Source organism: Pomacea canaliculata, linkage group LG1 (genome assembly GCF_003073045.1).
Source record: "Pomacea canaliculata isolate SZHN2017 linkage group LG1, ASM307304v1, whole genome shotgun sequence".
Lineage (NCBI taxonomy): Eukaryota > Metazoa > Mollusca > Gastropoda > Architaenioglossa > Ampullariidae > Pomacea > Pomacea canaliculata.
This window is the reverse complement of record NC_037590.1, coordinates 20,512,422-20,534,790: the sequence shown is the minus strand read 5'-3', so window position 1 is coordinate 20,534,790 and position 22,369 is coordinate 20,512,422. Positions and strand designations below refer to the sequence as shown.

The window sequence follows — 22,369 nt, the reverse complement described above, 5'->3', positions numbered from 1 at the left end:
CTTTTTTATGACGAACAAGCAGTATGACGTATTGTTGTTTGCCGCAGACACAGCAAAGACGCGCCCGCACACACACACACATAAGCATAAAGGGAAACAGTAATTGAGAAGGAAAGATGAAGAGAGGGAAAACAATAAAAGAAAGAAAGCAAAAATGTTTTTAATCAGTTTATTTTAGCAACATGCACTTTTGACCCGTCTATATAGACTATATATGTGCATTTACTTTAATTAATATCGCATATTTTAATAACATTTTTTTTTTCTTGCAACAGAATCTACTTTCTGGTATTCTAAAAGCCTGTTTACAAGCACACATATGTTCACAGCTCATACGATAGCGCGCACACACCCACCTGCAACTAAAACTCATTCTCATAGATTAAAATATACACGCACACACACACACACACACAAACGCGCACGCATCAACGCACGCACTACAACATATTTACAAATTAACACATACAATCTCTTCTTTTCCCTCTGTAGGATCACTTCGCAACTTGTGTGTTCACATTGTACTGTTGTGGAATGTACGAGAGAATAACAAGTATAACAAACAATAAGTTAACATGTGGTCATGACTTCCGGTAAATCACAAAGACGTCTATCACAAGATAAATAATTGTGTATATTGATATACATGCGATATCTAGCTACTGTAAGTAGTAACTTTGCTAAGTCCCTTACTATCACAAACACACAGATGTAAATATATTTAAACTCCTAAAAGGTTACCCTCTGTTCTAGTACTTACTGGGTACTGACAATCTTGGGGAACTTTGGTATCAGCAACTATTAATCTATGAAAGACAATTACAGGAACATTTTAAACGGCTTTGATCACGATTGAGAACGGTTTCTCTATCACACACAATTAGACATCATCATTGCCTTGCTTCCACTCTTAAACGAGAGGAAGCGCCATTAAGGGGAGGGAACTATAACAGAAATGTAACAGATTTGGCTTCAATCACAGGTTTGTGTCCATGGAATATTTTTTAACAACATCGCAGACCAAGTTTAAAACACTCACCCCTCATCTCCTCACAACTGTTCACCTGACAGCAAATAAACAAGTGCATGTCAGTCTACGGGGTGTATAGCAATGCGCAAGAATCTACCCAGGGTACGGACATCCAGCTTTGATGGCCTTCAAGTTTTTGCTTCACTCGCTAGCTCACTATTATACTGAAAACTGTTTGTAGTTACAGCATCTTATGATTTGTACACAGCGAGCCATGTTGAGGATCTGTGGACAGTGATTTTCAATTAAGCTTCTTGCAAAATGGCAGACTATCCCTAAATGTCTTTCTAAGGAAGATTAGTGATTTACCAGTTAAAAAATTCAAGGGAACTTTGAAGCTGGAAAAGTACGCGGGCAAAATGCAGGATTTGTACAGGAGTCAAAATAGTTCTTGAATCTCCATATGTACTGAACACTTGTCAAAGCTTCACTAAAACTCTCTCCTCGTTTCTCGTATCCTTTTAAAGCTACATTCAAGGAACTGTGTATCCGCCATTGCATAAGAAAGAGCATACAGCACCATTAGGATATTTCCCTTTTGACAAATTCTGGATGATATTTTGTTGTTTGAGTGGTCATAAGTATTGCATCTTGTCAACTTTTAAACAAGTTTGTTTACTGGTTTAAACTTCTTTATAGCATCAACGATTCTGCATATTTATGCGTCAGGCATTGCGTTAAACGCTTTTTAACAGGTCATCGAAACAGCAAGAGATGAAGTCTCGATGACTTCCCTAATACAATCGAAACGAAGTAGGGGAGACTACTCCACCCATCACGAGTTATCGGGACTGGCAGTGCCTTGTTCACAAAGTTCACGCATCTGCAGGAGACTCGATTCAATGGAGTGAGCAAACATCCCCGAGTCTGTGTCGTCGCAGCTGTAGTAGGAGCTGACACAGAAGTAGATGTAGTTGGGAAAGGGGTTGTAGCACACTCCGTAGCCGTCTGGTACAACAGGACCATAGCACATGTAGGAGTCGGAGGCCGTCGGCACCTTTACGACATAAGAAAACCTCGTCACTTTATTGATGTCTGCTTTAGAAGGAACAAACTTTACCGAGCTAGTTGTACTGTCTTAACAGCAAATAAAAAGGCTCTTTATTTTGCAGAAAGAATTAAACATAGACACTAACTTGTTACTAATGCAGGAGTTAGCTAGATATTTACTTGGCTTATTTGCTTGCAGATTTGCTCCAAAAGTGACACAGTTCATTATAAAATACTTCAGAAAAGCACGAAGAAATAACATCTCGAAATGAACTCTTCTAAACATTGACATTTTCACTTGTAAAATTGTTACAAATTGTATTATGAATAGTCAATGGTTAACATAGAGTGATTGTATTAACATACGTATATAAGAGTATTTGTGTGATATACCGATTACAGGATTCAGCTTATATTTTTAGTCCAAGTTAGAATGTCCATAGTACATAGAATAGTAAAAATGTCGATAATGATAGACCTGATTCTAGTAAATGGAACAGGGAGAAAGAGAACCCGGGTGGTTATCATATGAAACCTTGAAAATAAGTTTTATATCGGCGGTCCCAAATGCAAACCGACTTTGTTAAGTAAGTTTTAATAGTCAACTTGTTACTTGAGAAAGATATTCAAAATTATTTTCATGCGCACAATTCAACAGGGATGTTTGGAAACTTGGGACTAAAGTCGAGCTCGAGTTCTCTCATATAACCAGCCCCAGATCTTGATAAAAGTTGTATATTCTTACAGCGATTCTGAATTCTTCAAAATCTGGTTGAAAAATCACTATCACGTTTGATCATCATAACAATCATCCCTCTCACCTGGCTAGTGGACAAGGAAAAGTGATGGGCACGGGCAAAAGATCGATCGGAGAAGAAAGGGAGAGAATGCAGGATGCCCAGATCAGTAGCTGCCTCCCTTAGACCGAGCAAATGGCAGTCAATACCGCCACCCAGTACTGTCTGCAGAACAGAAGTAAAACCATTTCTAAACCCTATTCTGCCGAAACTGTTCTAAGCATAAAGTTTCAATTAAATTCGGTTAATATACCTTTATTATCTGGCTGAAAATATTCAAATAAAAACCTGTATTACATAAAAAGATTACAATGACATTAAAGCTAAGCAAGGAAATGTTCCCATGAAGAAAATACCAGATAAGAAACCATATTAAAAGCTTTCATATATTTTAAAATGGGCTCAATATATTTGAAACAAGTCAAGGTTATGTGTTAAGACGAGTCGATGGTTGAATGGAATCACATAGACACAGTTTTCCATGGACACCACATTGAAAAATTAGAATGGCATAAATTGACGCAGCAAGGTAGCGAATGGTGCAGATGAATGAGTAAATGGTCGTCTTTGGCGACGCCAGATGCAGGATGAATGCGCAGCCGTGTTAGACTGTCAGAGAAGCGGAAGCAGGGGTTGTTTCCCTTGATTTCCTGCATCGCGCGCATGGTGGAGCCCGGCAGACGCTCCCAGAGCGCCACCATGCGGAAGGAAAGCTGCAGTGACACTGGAAATCAATCCACACCGCAGCAATCCTCCTTCTCTCGATGACTGGGTCTGGAAACCCTCCCGAGAAAGACGCACGTCACCATCCGTCTTGTGAAGCCCCCAACGGTCTTCTCAGCTGCTAGTGGGTGCATCATCCATATCCTTTTTTCACTCCAACATCCGCAGCCGGTTCAAATAAGGATACAACCAACCTAGACTTCCCTTTCATTAAATCAGTATTTTTATCCTTTAAGCTTTAAAATAAGCGCTACTTCAATGCTACAAGAGTTGGCTTGTAAACAGGCTTCTTCATCGGGGGGTTAAAGCCAAACATTCATAGTCCGCGGTGACTCCTCACATCGGGAATTTGTAGAGCTTGTGTTGAAATACGTCTCAGCATGTAACTCAAGGTTGTCATGATAACCTTTTTCTTTCTTCCTTCCTTCTTTTTTTTTTTTTTTTTTTTTCGCAACTCGCACGCATAAGGAATACAACAGTGTGTCGGGAATGGCAAGCGAAGTCAGAGGAATGAACGAGAGGATGAAGGTATAAATATGGTGGAAATAGAACAGACAAAATAAATAGTAAAAACAAATAAAGGAATGGTAAAGATATTTTACTGATAGATAATTATCACGATAGATAGATACACACCTCTGTTTGGTATTTTTGCTGCCACTCCGCTGCTCTCTTAAAGAGGTCAAACTTTTCCTCTATCTGTAACAATGCATCCCACTTACAATGAGTGAAGTATTTGAATACCGAATTAAATTCTTCAACTCAACACTCAGAATAGAATAGCTGCATTTAAGTCCTGTTTAAATAAAACATTTATCATAAAGGCAGATGGCAAATACTTTCTTCCCCATTCAAGAGGATGACTAGAAGGAAAACAAAAACGATTTAGAAAGCAGCTCACCGTCGATTCAACTTCGCCCAGCATGGCGTGGATCCACGCGAGAGCAGCAGGTGAATTAGCCCGGATGTTGTCAACTCTTCCTTTTCTGTACCTCCGTAATGAGGCACTCTCGTATGTCATAACAAGCTTCTTGTGCAGTCTTCTCAAGGTGAACCACGTGACACAAAAAGAAAAAAGAAGAAAAGAATATGCTTAAACGATACTTAATGAAAAAGTAAACACAATTCTTTAATATTTTACCTAATTTCCTTAATGGAGGTTTGTGCACTGAGACATGATTTTAAGAGACCAATTAAATCTTGCGCACCTATATGCACTCATTAACTGGACATCACATACATAGAATAGTTGCGTGTACCTCCCTGTGTAGGCCAAAAACATTTTCAGACTCGGATACACTCCTAGAGAAATCAAACTCAGTTCCATTGTTGCTATATATAGCACAGGATAGTCATTATAAGTCAATAAACTTATTTATAGGCATTGCAAAAGAATAAATAAAAGCATTAATTCGGCAGCAATGCTACACCAGCAAGAACAGAAACTGATGACTTCTGTGAGCCAGCAACTATGTATATAAAAATATATCACTGTTAAAAGCTGACTTTATAAATATGTAAATGTAGAAAGAAATGTACACAAAAGACGGGTTTTGAACCCCGGACATCTAATCTATCAACGAAGTCTCTGCGACTTTCTCTGTGTGTGTGTGTGTGTGTGCACGCGCGCGCGCATCTCATATTTTGGTGCGTTTGGTTCGACCTATCCCTTTATAATCCATATAACATGTCGTCTAAAGCAATTGTCTAGCGATCACCTTCCCTTCCAAAAACCGATAACTAGACTCGGCCCGAAAAATTACGATGGACAGACCGAGCGTTGCCGATATTCCTCCCTATCATTAACGTCTGACGACGGACAATGCAATGAATGCTACTACCGTAAATAAACGGCTGCGGTTCAGGTCTGCCTGCCCTTTTCGTTTAAGTTCTTCTAGATCACCAGCAGCAAGTCCGGGGTATCTGGGTAAATCAAATGAAAAGCTGGAAGTCCTTACTTGTAGTAAGTCAGCTGCAGCGCTAGTTGAATGAAGGCGTCCGGACTCATCCCTTGACTTTTCGGAAAGTCCCTTCCAAAACCCTTGAACTTCAGAACATGGAAATCTAAATTGTCGATGAGCCTAACAATGCAAGATAAAAATACATATACTATATATTTCCATGCATACACCAATATTTAAAATCGGAAAAAATACTAGCAAATGAAAAAAACTAATAATAAAATGCACTATGTATGCATTTACTTCATCTGGACGCACAAACATGTGAGCATGTTAATTATAGTCGTTTCTTGAGCAATTAAAAGATCTTTTGTGTGTGGTTTGGTTTGGTTTTTTTTAATATTTTTTTTTGTCCTTCAGTCTGACGTTTCACAACATTAATAATGAAAGATGACTAAGACTTTGATTGCTATTACCAAAGATACGTTTCAACAAAGCAGCTCAGTTATGACAGGAAATACGGTAAATAAAGTCCCGTGATTGTTCACGAGAATCCCGCCCACCATTTTTCTGGAGAACGTTGCGTGTCGGGAAGGTATTTATCGTTGTGACTTTTTTCTGTAATACACTTTTTACGGACTTTATTCAAGTGCATACGTGAAAAGCCGTAACGATACTCCACGAATAAGAAGGAAAAAATTCTGATGCAGATTTGCCGAGAAGATTTAATATTTTTTAATCAATCTGTGGCACGAAAATGTCAGATTGGGTTCTAAAAACGTCAGCTGTAGTTAGCAGTTATTTCAACTGAAAAATCCTAATCTTTTCATGCATACTATGCAGTTTAAATTACCCATTGACATTTCAGCTAAGAATTATCTTTAAGTAATAATTATAACTCAAACATATAATTAAGAAATACTTGAACTCAGCATGACAAATATTTTGCTGTGTACCTAGAGCTGAAAACACGTTTTGAAACAAAGGAATGTAATACTAAATCAACATCAATGTTGACTTATTTCACTAATACTTCCACCTTTGCCAAAGTCTATAAAAATAACAACAACAAAGATGCACGGATATGTTAGTTATTTATAGTTTCAGTGGGACAGAATTTACCCAGAAAAGCAGTTTTACGATTTTTAAACAATCATTATATGTTACTAAAGTATAAATAACTTTGTAATTTTTTTTAAAGTGCATGACTTAAGGTCATAAAATTTGAAAAAAATGATGGAAAGTCCAGGACAAACTGCTACAATTACCGAAGGCGGGAAACCTTGTGATAAATCATGCCGCATGAGATGATGTAATACAATGCCGGAGAAGATTAAAAAGGGTTAATGGGAAGCTAAAAGTTTAGCTGCACAATAATGATCGCAAAGGGCACAAATATTAAACCAATTTCTGGGATTTAATTAAAATTATGACTTTAATTTTTTAATTTTAAGATTTTCAGAGACACGGCATAAACTTTTTGTGCGGATGTCATCATTTCATAATTTTGACGACGAAGTTTGTTTGTACAGGGTAGAATTTGTTTTTAATACTATTATTATTAAAAGTTTGAAATGGAGATTTGACTCAACCGTTGCGTTTAAAATACTTAACTTATATATTAGTAGAAAAATCAGATGTTGATTTAATTCGTTATTAAGTCTACTGAAAAGTCTTCTCATGACAAGTAATACAATTTTACAGTGATGTAGCGTGGAAACAAATCTTTTTCTGATAATAAATATGAAAGCTATTTCCTGTTTCCTGAAGATTTTGTTTTCTTTCAAGCCCACGCATTCCAGAACAGAATGCTAAATACAAAGCAAGGTAGATGACTTTGACCAACTAACATCTATGTTCATGTTAAGATGGAGAGAAACCAAATTACAGGCTGACGGAATCCTTCGCAATCTTCAGCACCGTGTCAACAAAGTACCATTACTAGACTTCATCGCCTGCTGCAAGTTGACCCAGTGACCTCAGTCCTACATGTCAGGACTTATTTAGTCATGCGGTAACCTAATAACGTTTGGAAAAAATGCTCGGCCACCGTCAGGTGACCCCGACATTCGGTTATGCAAGATGGCCCGTTGCCCGCTCCAAGAACCTCACAGAAGTCCTCATATAAGGTCCTCACAGCGCAAATTCTCGTTGGGAATGTAAAACGGGCTGTAAAATCCGTTGCGAGCAACAACTTCATTTTCCTGTTTGCCTATTTGATTGGCCCAGCAGCCTTGTCCCTACCCATGAGAGGCGACGCAATAAAAATGTTGGGATTGTGCATTATTCGCACTTTACACTGGATTTGCTGTTTCCTGCCAGCTCCGCGCATGCGTACCGGGCGAGCTAGTAACGAGATGAGCGCTTCTTGCGGCAAAAGGAACTGCCACGACATGGAGGGGAGGCTCACGCTGTCCCTGGGGATGCAGCGGTATGAACAATTACTTTAGATACTTTGCCAGCCTCGCCGCTCAGCACCCTGGGGAAATTTCCCGCTATTTTTACTGGCTATTACCCATGCTGCCTGCCCTGCCCGCCAAATCATGGTGAGAATTCTCTAAACGCCTAAGTGGTCTAAATGACAAGTACTTAGAGGAGGGGAGCTGGTCATGCCAAGAGCTGCGAATTGCTTGCCGTCGGCACTCGGGGAAAAAGAGAGAGAGAGGGAGAGAAAAAAATACTTACGGCTGTGAGACCTGCCGATAGCTGTCTGTCCTGGCCTGATTAATTATGCACTCAGGGCCTGGGAAATAAGCCAATTTGCAGCTTGCTAGGCCGAATGCGAAATCTCTTTAATCGTTAGTCAGGCTTATTTGATTTCACAGCTTTAAGAATGAGAGGAAGGAGTGTCGAAAGAAAGAAGGGGGTTGAGTGATGGGTGGGTGGAGGTTTGACTTCTTCGTGGTGAAGAGTGCGAGAGAGAAGCGGGTGGGTAAGGGGTAGTCACTGTGGTTCCTTGAGCAACTTTGATCTTTGGCCTGGGTCCATCGCGAGACGTCACAAGACGTCCATATCTGGTAGCGGGCGGGCGAGGGCTGCCAGATCGATGGGTGTAATCTTGAGACGGAGCGCAAGTCCTAATTGGATTTGACTTGAATGGCCCCCATAAGACGGTAGGTTACGGGCCTTTATCGACTCTTCTGGCTGAGAAGATGAGGCGAGGGAGGCTGAGAAGGCACGCTGCCTTGCCGGTGCAGCCAAGAAGGCAAGCAAGCAGAGAGGGACAGGGAATGGAGAAGGAGAAGCAGGAGTGTAGGGTGGGGGTAGAAAAGGGTAGAGTACTTGTCTATGTTGATATTTAGTGTCCAAATATTGACATGGACTACACCTCTTTGGGACCGCTGCCAGCTTTTATCTCTTTTTTTTCTCTCTCTCTCTCCCTCGTCCCCCTCCTTTCGCTGGCGACTCCCTGGCTCTGCCTGGTCTGTGTCCTGGAGGTTCTTTGACTTGTCAGCGCTCATCTCCTTATTGCCCCCGTCATCAACGCTCTGGAAGAGCTCGGCGCACTTGGCCACGACAGGCCTGCGCCAAATCAGTTTTGCGAAAGTTGGCACGCCTGATCAGCAGAGGTGTTTGCAGGCCGAAGGACAGCGTTTTGACTAATCTGTTTCATGAGGTTTGGAGACGAACTCTGTGTTTAGAGATACAATTAAGACACGGCTTGGCCACGTAGAGCTGTTACGTGCGCGTGCTGGGAATGCCAACACGTGAGTTGCGCGAGCGGCGCTCTGATGGAAACACTTTCTGCGGGCAATGAAACACACGGAGTGAGTGAGTGAGTGAGTGAGTGAGTGAGTGAGTGAGTGAAGCATGGAGATGAACTTCATTTTAGGAAGATACTTAACCTTATATAACAGAAACTATGAAAACAATATTAACAGTTAATTTTGGAGTCTTGGAAGGACTACATGTCAACTGCGGTAATTACAGCCTGTTTCCAGTGTTTTTATATGTATTCTATTGTTTTAGTCCGACTTTCTTGTTCATTGTTAAATTATTATTCATAGATACACTTGATAAATATACACACCATTCTACTTTTTATTACCACATTCTATTGTTTATAGCAACACTTTTTTTTCTCGACTATACTCAATTATTTGTAGCTACACTCCAAATTTCAAGATAAAGGGTACAATCTTTTCTCGTTTGTCCCTTTTTCTATTTCTTTTTTTTTTTAACTCCATCTCTTACGTGGGTGTATCTATCTAATACACGAAGATACATTCTCGAAACAGCATTTCACAATTAACTCCCCGGCATCAGAATGAATAACATGGAAAACCTAATATTTGCAGGAGATGTTTGGCGCAGAAAGGAAGAATTATAATTTATTTCTTAAAATTGTTGCTCTATCTATTCTGACTGACCACCACTCTGGAGTCTCGCTTCACAGTCAGACAATACATGTACATTAGTTAGAGCTGAAGACATTGCGTAAAAAAATACTGGAGGAGGACATCTGGAAGCGAACATTTGACTGAACTTTGTAATTTTAAAAATAAACCCGTTATGTCAAATTTATGCCACATTCAGTCAATCTTTTTTCCCAAAATTTTTCTGTCTAAGAAAGCTTTTACAGACTAAAATAGCTACACTAAAACGTACATATATTGTTATAATAACAATTTTTAAAAGCTATGTCTCGCGCCTATTAGGGACTTTAAGTTCGATAAACATCTAAGAGACATCTGTAGTGAAAAAGTAAGCTTTTCGAGAATGAAAGACACTACATTATTCGATTGGTTTTGTGCCTCTTTTTGTGTCATGGGGTCCAGTAAATTCTGTACTTGATTAGTCATTAAATTGTAAATTGCTCCTGTCTGCTTTATGTCACTCCCTCCCACAAACGCTTTTCTCCAGCAAGTGAGTGTTTTCCCGCATTCCATCATGTCAAATAAAGTTAAGCATTTGAATTTAAAGTGTTTGATAATTTCGAAAACAAATATGGCCCAGTTTTCAGCATCTGAGGCCAAGGAAATCGGTTAATATTCATCCTATGGGCTTACGCATCAATCTCATCGCTCGCTTGATCAACCTCGGCCTGAAGGTCTGACGTCATCCTCCAAATTAACCGAACGGGATCAGGAAGATCGCGCTGTTCCTGTTGGTGGAAACGTTGGACGACATCTTCCTTTGACCTGGTGTCAAAATATTAAGTTGTGGAGAGTGGGAGATGAATCATGCTGTTAGAAAATACAAACGAACAAAGATGGGTGTTGGACAGAAAGGAAATAAAGCGTGGGGAATTGCAAAACAATTTCTAGATGTGGTCACACATGCAGCCGTTATTGTGCGTGTTAAAACCATCAGTCAAGCGTAAAAACCGGGTAAAGTACTGAAGTCCTCAACCCCTCAAAGTGTCCTTAGTCCCATTGTACTGGCATGTACTGGCAAACACTTTTGACTATAGCTCTGCATACTGACCAATGTTCCAATATTCCATGTTCTCTTCAAAGCCCCTGATTTCGTTTCACCTGAATTGTTTTTTTTCTAAATTTGGTAAGATTCAACGTTTGTCAAGTTAAAAATGTTTTTAACTCCCGAAATTAATTGCTAGTAATGTGTGTAACTGACCAATTCGGTCAACTGATAATGTGAGTAATAATGCTTGATTGTTAGACACAATTTAAAAATGAGATTGGAGCTTGAAAAACGTGTTATTAAACAGATTTTGGGTAATATTTTCAAGCGAGAAAGAAAACAAATAGACAAATACTTAGCAGTCTAATGCACAGGAGAAGACAACCAAAGAATCGATGCAGATCAGAGTTATCCCGGTTTCTTTCTCACGTTTTGAAATCTTTAATTTATCCTGCGATATTTTTATCACCCTTCCTTTTACTTTATTACATCTATTCCTTCTATCAAAATTGCCACAAACTATTCAATGCTGCTTCAAACTTTGATTGTAGTCTGTTTCTGTGCATTAGACTTGGAATGGAGATGACTGTAGACAACCTTACAGGTAGGCCAGAGCGTGCTCCACCAGCTGCACCAGGGGGATGCCCTCGGCCACGGAGTGCTCGTAGTTCATGCCGCAAGCACCGTCCTCCGCCACGATGATCTGTAGACAGGACCAACAGATGGCGACTGCATCACTAGGCACCAGTCACGTGACGTGCAGAAACACTGAGAGAACGTGACCAATGACCTAGAATAGATAACCTCAAGCTAAACGATTATCATTCATCCGTTGAACTTGCATACACCCACTCCCCTTCCCTCTACAAACACCCACCCACTCTTTTATGCACGCACGCAAACACGCAAGCACAATTTCCATTTGCTCGATAAAAAAAAACTAATTAATCCAAAATACTGACCATCAAATGAAACCGGACTTAAAGAATACAAAAAGCCTTCAGTCTTTTCTTTCTACAAATATGAAATTTGAAGGTGATAGTCAAGAGTTTATTCTTTCGCTCTCTGAAGTTAGGGAGTGATGAAAGTTTCTCAACTAATTTGGAGGTAGATAACAATATATATATATAATAGTGAAGAAAAATACTGACCTCTGAGGTCACAAACCAATAATCAAAAATATACATACACAGCATTGACATAAATTTGCACAGGAACAAGACGTGAAAGTCCCTGTTTCAAAGAAAGTAAATATCTCTAGAAGAAAACAGAAATCTTTTACTGTCATGCCGAATGAAACTGTACCTGAGTAAATCCAGCAACAGATAAACTACTTAGTAATAGTTGACGTTGCTTAAAATCGTCGTTTACTTTTTTGTTACTAAATTTGCCTAAAATAATTGTTGCGTAATTTAATATCAGATTGCTGAGACACGATTATCACCATATTCATTAATGTTGCGGATTTTACTAACATTCTGAAACTTCTGAGCGTGAGGTTTTAGTTGTGGAGGAGAAAACAATTGAAAAATTTTTTTTAATCGAAAACCACATTTTTTTTCTTCATCAAGTTTGAAGAAATCTACAGCTACTCTTGAGAAGCATATATCGCAAAGGTCACGTTGACTGGAAATACTCTCTTTGATAAAGTAGTCCCATCGGTCAATCTTGACCTTCACATAGCATCACGAACTCCCAGTGAGAGTTCCATATAAGATTTCTCCACAAATCGAAGCTGCGAAATTGAGCCGTTTTCACCATCTATTATAAACAACAAATCTTTGTACTTTTGTAGATTATGTATTTGAATCCCCCGCAAAATGATCCTGATCATAATTCTCCTTTTCTTTCTCTTTCATTCCCACTGTCTTTAGTTTCCAAGGTATATTCTAAACCAAGACTATGGAGGACGCATTTAAAATATTATTTCTATAAAAATAAAGACATAGTGATGGTGTGTACGAGGGGAGGTAATGACACGACTTGCGACTAAGCAATAGTAGCTGTTCGATTACATTAACGAGGCTAAGCTACAGCAGATGGCGCATTACTCCCCTTGGCGGACATGACGTGTGGTATTGTGCTCTCACGCACTGTCTTACCGACAGCACGGGCACGAGCCGTTGTTAGCATCAATGAGTGAACACCAAAGAAGATTAATGTCGAAAAGTCGGAAAAAAACCACCCACCAGAAATGATTGATATCAAAACCATCGATTTTGTGAAGAAACATGCAGGAAGGAATCAATTACACCCTTTCTCTGACATGCAAAGTGTGAAAGAATGGATGAGGCTAAACTTTGAAGTGATAATTTAACCACGCATTTCTCTAAGGCGAAACGCCTGCAGAAATAAAAAAAATATGATAAAAAAAAGTCTTCAGATAAGAAGCAAGTGTCCCTGATTATGCATATCTTTCGTCTCTCTCTTTTTGAACTATGCATAAAGTTTTAATAAAAAGAACAGCCATCAGGACAAAACACAAATTTTGTCTTGATGCACCCAAGTTGAGCTGAGAAATTTTAATGACCAGTAAGGAGGTTTTATCTCCATGTGTTTGTGAACCTTCACGTTTTAGAGTTGCACATTCACCTGTGAGTGTGCTTGTGCTTTCAACATATATATAAAAGTGAGAGAGAAAGAGAAACGAGGCATCTGTCTATCCTGGCTGAAGGGCAGTTGATTCACTGCTGCTCGTGCATGAGGGGGACCTCATTTGGAATCATCAACGAGTCAGCTGACAGTATTTTTCTTAACGATGGCCGTTCTTGCATTTGTCAAGTGTCAAATCAGAACCCAAGCTGACGACAGAAGTGAGTGGATGTGAAAAGGAAAGCTACGATTTCACGGCATACTCCCAGACTTTTTTACTTCGCGCAAATGGCCATTGCACTTCAATCCCTGTCCTGCACTTCTTGCTATTGGACTGGGTGATGAATTATTCTTGAGCTTCCTTGACTTTGACAAGTCTGTGCTCTCCTGCATGTCGTCAGTAAAGAACATGGAGTAAAATAGTTTACCTTTTTTTCTTTAATTTTAATTCTTTCTTCAGTCAGTCAGTTTGTTTGTCTGTATTTTCTTGCTTTTCATGCTCTGTTTGTCTCTTATTCTGCCATGATTTTTCCTATCTAGTTTGTAGCTATTATTCTGTTTCTTTTGATCGTAAGTCTTTTTTTCTTTCCGTTTTCTTTTTCTTTTATTCTTCTTCCAGAAAACTTTGTTTATTTGTCCTTTCTTTCTTTCTGTCTTTCTGTTTCTTTCTTTCTTTCATTCGTTCAAGAACGCTATCGAGTTTTCAGCGAGGACAAAAAGCGCACGCAGACCTGAATTGTCTTGTCGAACCAGCGGTTGGCCGTGTTGGACGAAGATCCCTGTCCATGAAGCATCTGCTGGCTCAAAGAGTTAATATCGTCTTCTTCCAGGCCAGGCACAATGTATGTCACTTTTGATGGCTTGTCCAGGCACAGGATAAACAAACTGTTTTCAATAACGTCAGATTGTCAGCATTCACTGCGTCTGAAAAGCAAATACAATGAATTTACCCTTTTTTGGACAATAATTGAATAAAATATTTTAGTCAGGGAAATGTATAAAAATAATCGAGAATTAAATATTATTAAATGCTTTTCAATTTGTTGACGAGGATGCGTAAAAATATTATAGTTTCTTTTTTTCACACCGTTCTCGTTTTTCTGTTTAACTATTCTCTTCTTGAGGGCTTCAACCAGAAAAAATGTCTTGCGGTATGTCAAAGTCGTCAATAATGAGATGTATACTTCATTATGGGAAATATTTCGCTTGTAGCTTGTGTAACAGTGTTAATTTAGGTTTATTATCGCCATGAGATTGTGAACAGCCAACATAATAATGGCAGATAAGAGATACTGTGGTAGAATTATTCTAATTATCAGTACAAAAGATGCCAAGAATGAAAAAGAACTAAAATTTATTTTTAAAAGTTTATGGAGATATTTAAGTTTTTTTTACTTCGTAATGTATGCAGTGTTGAGTTTGTATTAAAGTGTGATGGTTTTTGTACAAGAGATTCGTCAGCTGATTTGTATCACTTTAAGAATTGATTTGAAACTAGTATTCATTACCTAAATACCTTACTAAAATTTCTGTTTTTAATCTGTGATGTATTTCTCCATTGTTTGTGAAACTCTTTACAAAATTTCAGTTCTTTTTATATTATTTTATTTATTTATCTGTTTAAACAAAGAGTTATTTTTGAAAATCAAGTAACACGTTTTCAAAGAATCTCGTGCCTGAACACGAAAAGCCACGAACACAAACAAAAACAACATGGAAGGACGTTGGCTTCCGTGACTGGCATGTTTCAGAAACTAGAATGGAAACTGTGAAGATAAGGACTGACTCGCGCTTGTGAGAGATCCCCAAACCTATTAACCTTCTGGAGCAGGGCGCGGTGTTAGGATCACAACCTGCCAATCATGTACCCCGAGGCCAGATGTGTTAAGGCCAGGGTCCTGCTAATGTGCTATGTTTTGTTCTGGTGCAGGACTTGATCTGGCAACAGGGATAACATCGCACGCCATGTTGTTCTTCGAAACATGACATCAAGAATCGTTTCAATCAGTTCGGACATTGAAGTCCTGGATCATTGGATGTATTTAGCTTCTGATTCCGAGTATAGAAAATACTCTCGTTTCAACTGAATAAATTTACTTACATTAATTTATTAGAGTCTTGGGTCCAACAAAACTGGACAGTTTTTTTTCGGATTGGGTTTTCAAGTTCAGCTGCAGCTTCACTTCAATATTTAAGATTATGACGGCATTAAATTAATAGAACTGTCTTTGTCAAATGTTCATAAAATAATTATTGTACTCAAATTACACTTTATTTTTTGGATTTAAGCAGCAACCAACCTGATAATATCTCTTATAGCTTTCACTTTAAATGAAGTAAAAAAAAATGAAAAAATGAAATTGCGGTTTTGATTTGGGAGGAACATTTCAACATCATGGCGAATTGTTCAATTTACGGTGAAGTTAATTAAACTGAATTACCTTCTATGAGTTTCATTCTGCTCTGCGCCCACTTGGAACGATCACGTGATGTGAGAACACCCACTGAGGGAGCGCCGAGAGAGTCTGTTTCTGCTGCAGTGACTATCCTGCTCAGCTGTGTGTAGATCTCTCGTCCATTGAGGTCAGTGCCTTCGTGGTGAAGCTGTAGTTTGTAAAACTGCCGATAGACAGAGCGGTAATTTAAATTTTTTTCTTCTGCTTTACCTACCTATCAATTACTTAAGAACACTCAGTACAACCTTGTCATATATTTCTTATGATCATTTCATTTGCATTACCTTTGTCATCTTGTCAAACGTAGTCCACAGGAATGACAGGAAGAAAGATGACACCGATAAATTATTATGAATAGGATAACTCGAAAATGTTATCAGACAGCGCGCTTAAAAGTAGGAAATAGGAAGAAAATGAAGATTACAACAGAAAAGATTGAATAAAATGTATTATGAGAGGATGCCCAAGCACTGGTGTGGAGTTTTACATCCTAGCAAGCTGGCTTTACCTGACCGTAGCAGGCCACGATGATGTAAGGCGACCGGTCTTTGCCTAGAGAGGTCAGCTGGACGTCCTTAGGGATGCCTGGCCTTCGGTAGGAACAGAAGAGTCGATAGTGTTGCTCCATGCACAGGGGCTGGCCCTTCTCCATGTAGCGACATCGCTCCAATGGTATTGTTCCACTAGACAAACACGAAAGAACACCTTCATGCACCTGGGTATAGATAGCTATAAGGGAAAGTCATTCACACACACGCACACGGGCGCTCGAATATATGAAGTGTCAAAAAATCTTTCTTAGATTGTTTTCTTGAACATAAATCACCTTTTTGAGGTTTTAAACTCCATCCTGAAAACAATAGTTTCTGTAGGTTTTAGCATTTGCTGCTGACCAGCAGCAGGTAAGATATTATGAAACAAATCCTCTCGAAATTTTTCTCCTGTTTAAGGAAGGATCTACTACAATCAAGAGCAAAATATTTCCTTTAAAGAGGTAAGTAAATGTTGAGTTCATCTTGCAACAACCCTTCCTTTATCAAGATTTAGAAAAAAATAATAGTTGAATAGCATAGAGCACCAACCAAAGGCCAAGTAGGTGGTTACTATGATGGTCAATGGTTCCAGTTCTTTCTTTTTTTTGCAGGGAAAAGGGGAATCCAGTTCTCGTTAACATCTCGAGACAAGAAGTCCAGTCAAAGAAGACCTTTGCACGCTTCTTCAGCCCGCAGTGGTCTTTTGGCCAATTCCTCCGCAATGCCGTTGATTGAATTACTGCGGTGCGTCCAGAAAGTTTTGACGCAATCAGTGGAGACAGAACTGTAATTTGCGGATGACACATGAAATCCTCGGCTCCGTTTTAGCGCTTATCTTCCCGGAAATACAGTTAGCGTGCGGGAGCCGCAGAAAGCGACACTTTAAATATCCCCCCCAAGCGCTTTCACTGCCTCCGACTCCATGCTTGATTCATGATGCCGGCCCGCAAATCAACGCTTGCTGCCGGATCGCGTGACGCCAGCAACTAACGGCCAATGTCGCGGTTGCAAGAAAAACTGAATGAAAAAGTAGAGCTGGCCGTATTCCAGAACCGGACACCGGTCTGCAAATCAGCATCAGTTCTGTACAGGCGTCGGTGTTTTGATCGAATCAATCGTTTGTTCTAAACTTGTAAGCTTTATTGCTTGGGAGTAGATTATTTTTCATCTTGAGAATTATTGTCATTTTTATTCTAATTATTTGATTAAGATAGAGTAGTCATTCTCAATGAAATGTTTCTCTTTAGTTCTTTTTTGTATTTTTCGTTATTAGAAATGTATACCAAGACATTTTTAAAAAATGATTCTCTTGAAAAAGTTCCTGGGACTGGTACAAGTGTTTGAAGTCCTATTTTCTTTAAAGCCGATACAGAACCTTGGTTATGACCACAGACCAACAAAGGACAGCCTATCCAGGACCATCAGAGACATAACTCGTGTAATCCCACATTACTGTTTGTCTTTTCCTACAAGGGATGTTGCGTGGACCACATATTATGGCAAGGTCCACGTCAAATAAAGATATTTTCTGTACATAAATATTCAATATGGGATGATTGAGAAACTTATCTGTGCGGTAGCAGAAGGGAAAAGTGGAAAATCTCTGGTAGTAGTGTGGACTGTCCGGCTACTGTCTGTGCAACGCTGGCACCAGTGGTAATCGCTAATGCCATGGGGGTTAGGAGTAAAGATTGCTGCTCCCCGAGGAAGCTTACAATGGTAACAAAATATGTGACAAGGTCATAACCGATGTAGCGGCTGCGCCTTCGTGGAACCCATAATTCATCAGTGTGTTGTCAAACACCCCCAAAATTGATCACGCCTCTCCACAAAATTGCCAAAAGTTTTGGATGGTCAGAGAAGTGGAAAACTTTTGATGAATGCTCGAGAATGTTTCCTCACAAAAGACGCTGGACCCGGCCAAATATGGCAGACCAGCAGGGGGGGTGGGGAGTTTAGTTGAAAAGCTTTTGCCCCCCTCTCCTGGCTGTCTGCGAGAGATTGATCAAGGGGACAGTACTCCCTGGGATTCGCAGAAGGGGTATCATCAATATGCAATGAAATATATTTGTTCAATACACCGCAGGAAATGAATGGTACGAAAAAAATCACGTGGAAGGAACAAACTCCACACAGCTCAATCTCTTTGAAGGAGGGAGGTCGTCTGCACAAGCCTTTCCCTCCGTACACCCACTCCCCGGCAACAGCGCTGCTTGCTTGGATGGCAGGCCAAAACCAGAGTCGTGGGAGAGTGGGGTGAGTGGGGTGAGTGGTAGGGTGAAATTTTACTGCAGACACGCACGATGTGGACGGGTTTGTGGACCATTGGCGTGGAAGCAGCAGCAATTTGGGCGGCACCGGGCCCTGCATGACTCGCGCATCCCAGACGTCATCCCAGCACGGGACGAAAGTCACAAGACAAGAGCGGAAATGAAATATTGAGGCTCCCGTTCGGCCGTGTTATCTCCCCAAACATCATCATGACGACCGTTGATGAAAGCGTGGAGGAATCGGGGAACAAGAAAAAAAAAAGGGGGGAGAAAATTTTCACACTCGTTGGAGAACGCTTCACGCCTACTCTGCGATAAACTTTTATAGGATGGAAACCAAAAACAATTCTGCGTGGAAATAACGCATATTTTTCTTGTGCTCCGGTAATGATGGGCTTTATATTTCTTTTGCGCATGCTCGGAGGAAATGTTCCAGAACGCTCCTATGAATTATCGCAGAAAATTTATCACGATAGCGAGATAACGAGCAACAAATATTTAATAACGAACTGTCACAATATTATCATATCTGTGACTTTTTTTTGTAGATTAGCTCGACTGGCTGGAGGAGTTTAAATGTAACCAACGGTTTCAGTTTGTTTGTTTGCTGCTTAAATGCAATCCTTAAACTGTCCATTGGTCAAAAGAAAATCCTCATGGTGTGTATACATTTTAAAACCAGTCCCAAAACGACTAACGATACGTATGCTCCACTCCCAAAATATTTTTATATCAAATTCTTACTTTTCTCTTTCTTCGTCCCGATTTCGTCTCGTTCTCAAACGGCTCATGTGGATCGCAGCGAGACTTCCGGGCGAAGCGCGGCGCGTGGGCCGACATTTGTTTCATCACGTTTTCCTCCTGTCCTGCAGGGTTGCTGTTCTAGCACTCGAGAGGGCCGTGAGGTTAATAAAGATTGGGTGATGATGTGAGGCCGCATCGACAGGAAATGTAAGAAGAATATGATGGGGAGATTACTCTCATGGCACGCAGGCAGGAAAATGCATCGTCACTCCTTTGAACACAGGCATTGCAGCGCTGTATGATGGTGATGAGGTTGGGTGTTTGTTGCGGGTGGAGACGCTGGAGCCAGAAGTGTTTTTGGCCCTCGGCGATGTCCTCAACCATCGCTATTTTCTCTATACAAGACGTGATAACGTAGGGGGGCACCTCACTTTGAACTCCCCCAAGTCCGAGCTCTTCAAGACAGCAGAGTCTTTGGTTCGACAAGGGTGTAGTGCAGCTGCTAGAACTAAAGTCTCTGATTGCCCGTAAATCTTGTTTTGCTCACAATCTCCATCAAATGCTGACAATTATCTTGCAGTTAAAGTCTTGGTTGAGATTGATATTGCTCTGCTTAATGTTTCTTCACATTTGTGTTTTCATGTTTAAAAAACAAGGGATTTGTGTTTGGCTATGAGTGTTGGATGTACGTGAAAAGTTTAATGAGATAAAAACACAATTAAAGATCTTGAAGTGTTTGCATTTAAGTCACAATTTTTAAAATGAATTCTTTTCTTTATTGACCTTTTCTCATTAATTATAAACAATTACCGTCCCAGAATGCGATTTAATTGTCTAGTATCTCCTGCAATGGACTCACGCATAATGAAATAAAAAATAAATGATAAATTTTGCATGCACCCTAAAAGATACGTAAAACAAAGCTTTGCCTTAGAGCCATTGGAAGTAAGACTGCTTCAGGACAGATGATGATGATGATGATGATGATGATGATGATGATGATGATGATGATGATGATATTGTTTTAAGGTTTGTACGTATGTCAATAACTGCACCTCCACTGACAAGCCACAAAGTAGCAGCAAATACCTGTCAACCATGATCTTGTAATCCAGTACCCCACAGACAAATCTGGCTGCATAGCTGAAAAATACAAGAAGTCAAAACGGTTTATTTGGTGTGATTACTCCTTAGTGATACTTTTAAGGATCACAATAGAAGAAAAATGTGGCTGTCGATAAATGAGGCATAAGAGTGAGAGGAAAAGAGAAAAGGAGGGTGAAGAAGATCAGGGGATAGAAATCAAAAGACGGATGGATGAAGTGGAAACATTTAAAGAGTTAATGCTACGTTTACGACAGTGTTACTCTAAGCATTTGTAGAGGCATGAGAAAATTTACAAAACTTTGGCAGTCGATTGTACACAAATAAACCTACTGAAGATTCAAACCCCATTTATTAACATTTCCTAGAAAATTGACGAGATTAAAAAAAAGTTGATGATATCGATGTGAGCTTATTCTGGGTTTACTTAAAAATTTTAATTTGTCTTATAAACCTTTTTCCTTATTTTCTTTTGACGGCTACCATTTCCCCGCATCTTCTCTACTACCCCCACGGGACTTTCTCGGGACAGATTTATTATCAGCTCGGTACCGGAAGCCAGGTCGCAGTCCTCTCGCCTCTGGCTGCTCGACCCTGATGGATTTTACTTGGTTCTGGTGTTAAGCTTCCTTTATATATGTTTTGTTCTCAACTGTTCAAATAGTTTTTAGAACTATTTTATTCAACTTATACATCTTTTTAAAATGTTTTTAAAAATTAAAGCAATGTTTTAATACTCTCGTACACAAGACTTCACAAATCCTCGAAAAAACAATTCCTGAATAGCGAACTAATCTTCGAATGTACTAATTAGACTTTATTCTATCCTATTCCAGTTAACCTAGAATTTTGTAACTTAAAAATAAATCATTTTAAACTAAAATTGAAAATGTCTTTTTGTACTAAGTTTATGTCTAAAGTCGCGATCATCAGGTCAGGAACTGAATGCCGTCCGAGTTATAAATTGCTTGTTGTGTTTTGTTAAAATATTGCTTGACCACCACGTTATTTGTGAGTATGAACTTGACACATCATGAAGGCAATCAAAAGAGAATGGTCAAGAAGAGCAGTCCAGCATCCATGGTCAACTGCAGATATGCAGATGTCCAGCTTAGCAATCACTAGTAGGACTAGAAGACCTGCAGACAGAAGCTCCACTAATCTGTCACTGGTGGGACTCGGACCTGCAGAAAGCCCACTAATATATCAGTAGTGGCAACTGCTGTGAGCCCAATGAGAAAAGGAGAACTCTGTCAGAGCAGAAGCTGTCCGATTACCGGCCTTGCTGCTCAGTCATGGCAGCCTGGTCTGACGGGCAAGCCGGGGTCCGATATTGCTCTGAGTTTTTGTCTGATCTGTCATGGCGCTACGGTATCGAGTTCTCGGCAAAGCCATGAACAGCGAGATGGTTAAATACTTGTGTTCTAAACCTTGTTTTTTCCTTTCCTTCCGGCTCCAACAAATAAATTTTTGCAATTAGTTTTGACGGTTGAACAAATTTTGTGGGCTTTATTCTATTTGGATTTTTTCTTTCTTTAAATTATTTATGTATATATATTTATAAAATGGAACAAACAAATAAATGTGTTATTAATATTTTATACCGGCATGCGCATGGTTGTAATATAAAAATGTGAATATGTTTTAGTAAGCACTTGCATATCATCACAACTGGCCATCTCAGTCGGCGTATGATTTTTGATCAACGTAGATAACCGTTAAAAAAAACTACACCTGTCATTTACCACCTCTCCAAATTGTACCTTCAAAGTTTTGTTTTTACAAGAACAGCAAGCTGTCTGTCGGTGAGACGGAACTTAGTCAAGCTCGCAAACACCAGAAAGGATATGACTAAGACAGTAAAT

At 39.6% G+C, this 22,369-nt stretch overlaps 1 protein-coding gene across 1 annotated transcript in view; it reads right to left on the bottom strand.

The window, feature by feature from the left end:
• Window positions 1–155: 155 nt before the first annotated feature.
• LOC112572327 (choline O-acetyltransferase-like) overlaps window positions 156–22,369 on the bottom strand; it is a 64,845-nt gene continuing 42,631 nt past the window's right edge. The window contains 12 exon segments of the mRNA XM_025251957.1: window positions 156–2,027; window positions 2,842–2,982; window positions 4,177–4,239; window positions 4,442–4,580; window positions 5,499–5,621; window positions 10,451–10,582; window positions 11,408–11,508; window positions 14,129–14,301; window positions 14,304–14,321; window positions 15,839–16,016; window positions 16,362–16,536; window positions 20,490–20,543. Coding sequence (XP_025107742.1) covers window positions 1,806–2,027; window positions 2,842–2,982; window positions 4,177–4,239; window positions 4,442–4,580; window positions 5,499–5,621; window positions 10,451–10,582; window positions 11,408–11,508; window positions 14,129–14,301; window positions 14,304–14,321; window positions 15,839–16,016; window positions 16,362–16,536; window positions 20,490–20,543 — 1,519 coding nt within the window. The 3' untranslated portion in view covers window positions 156–1,805.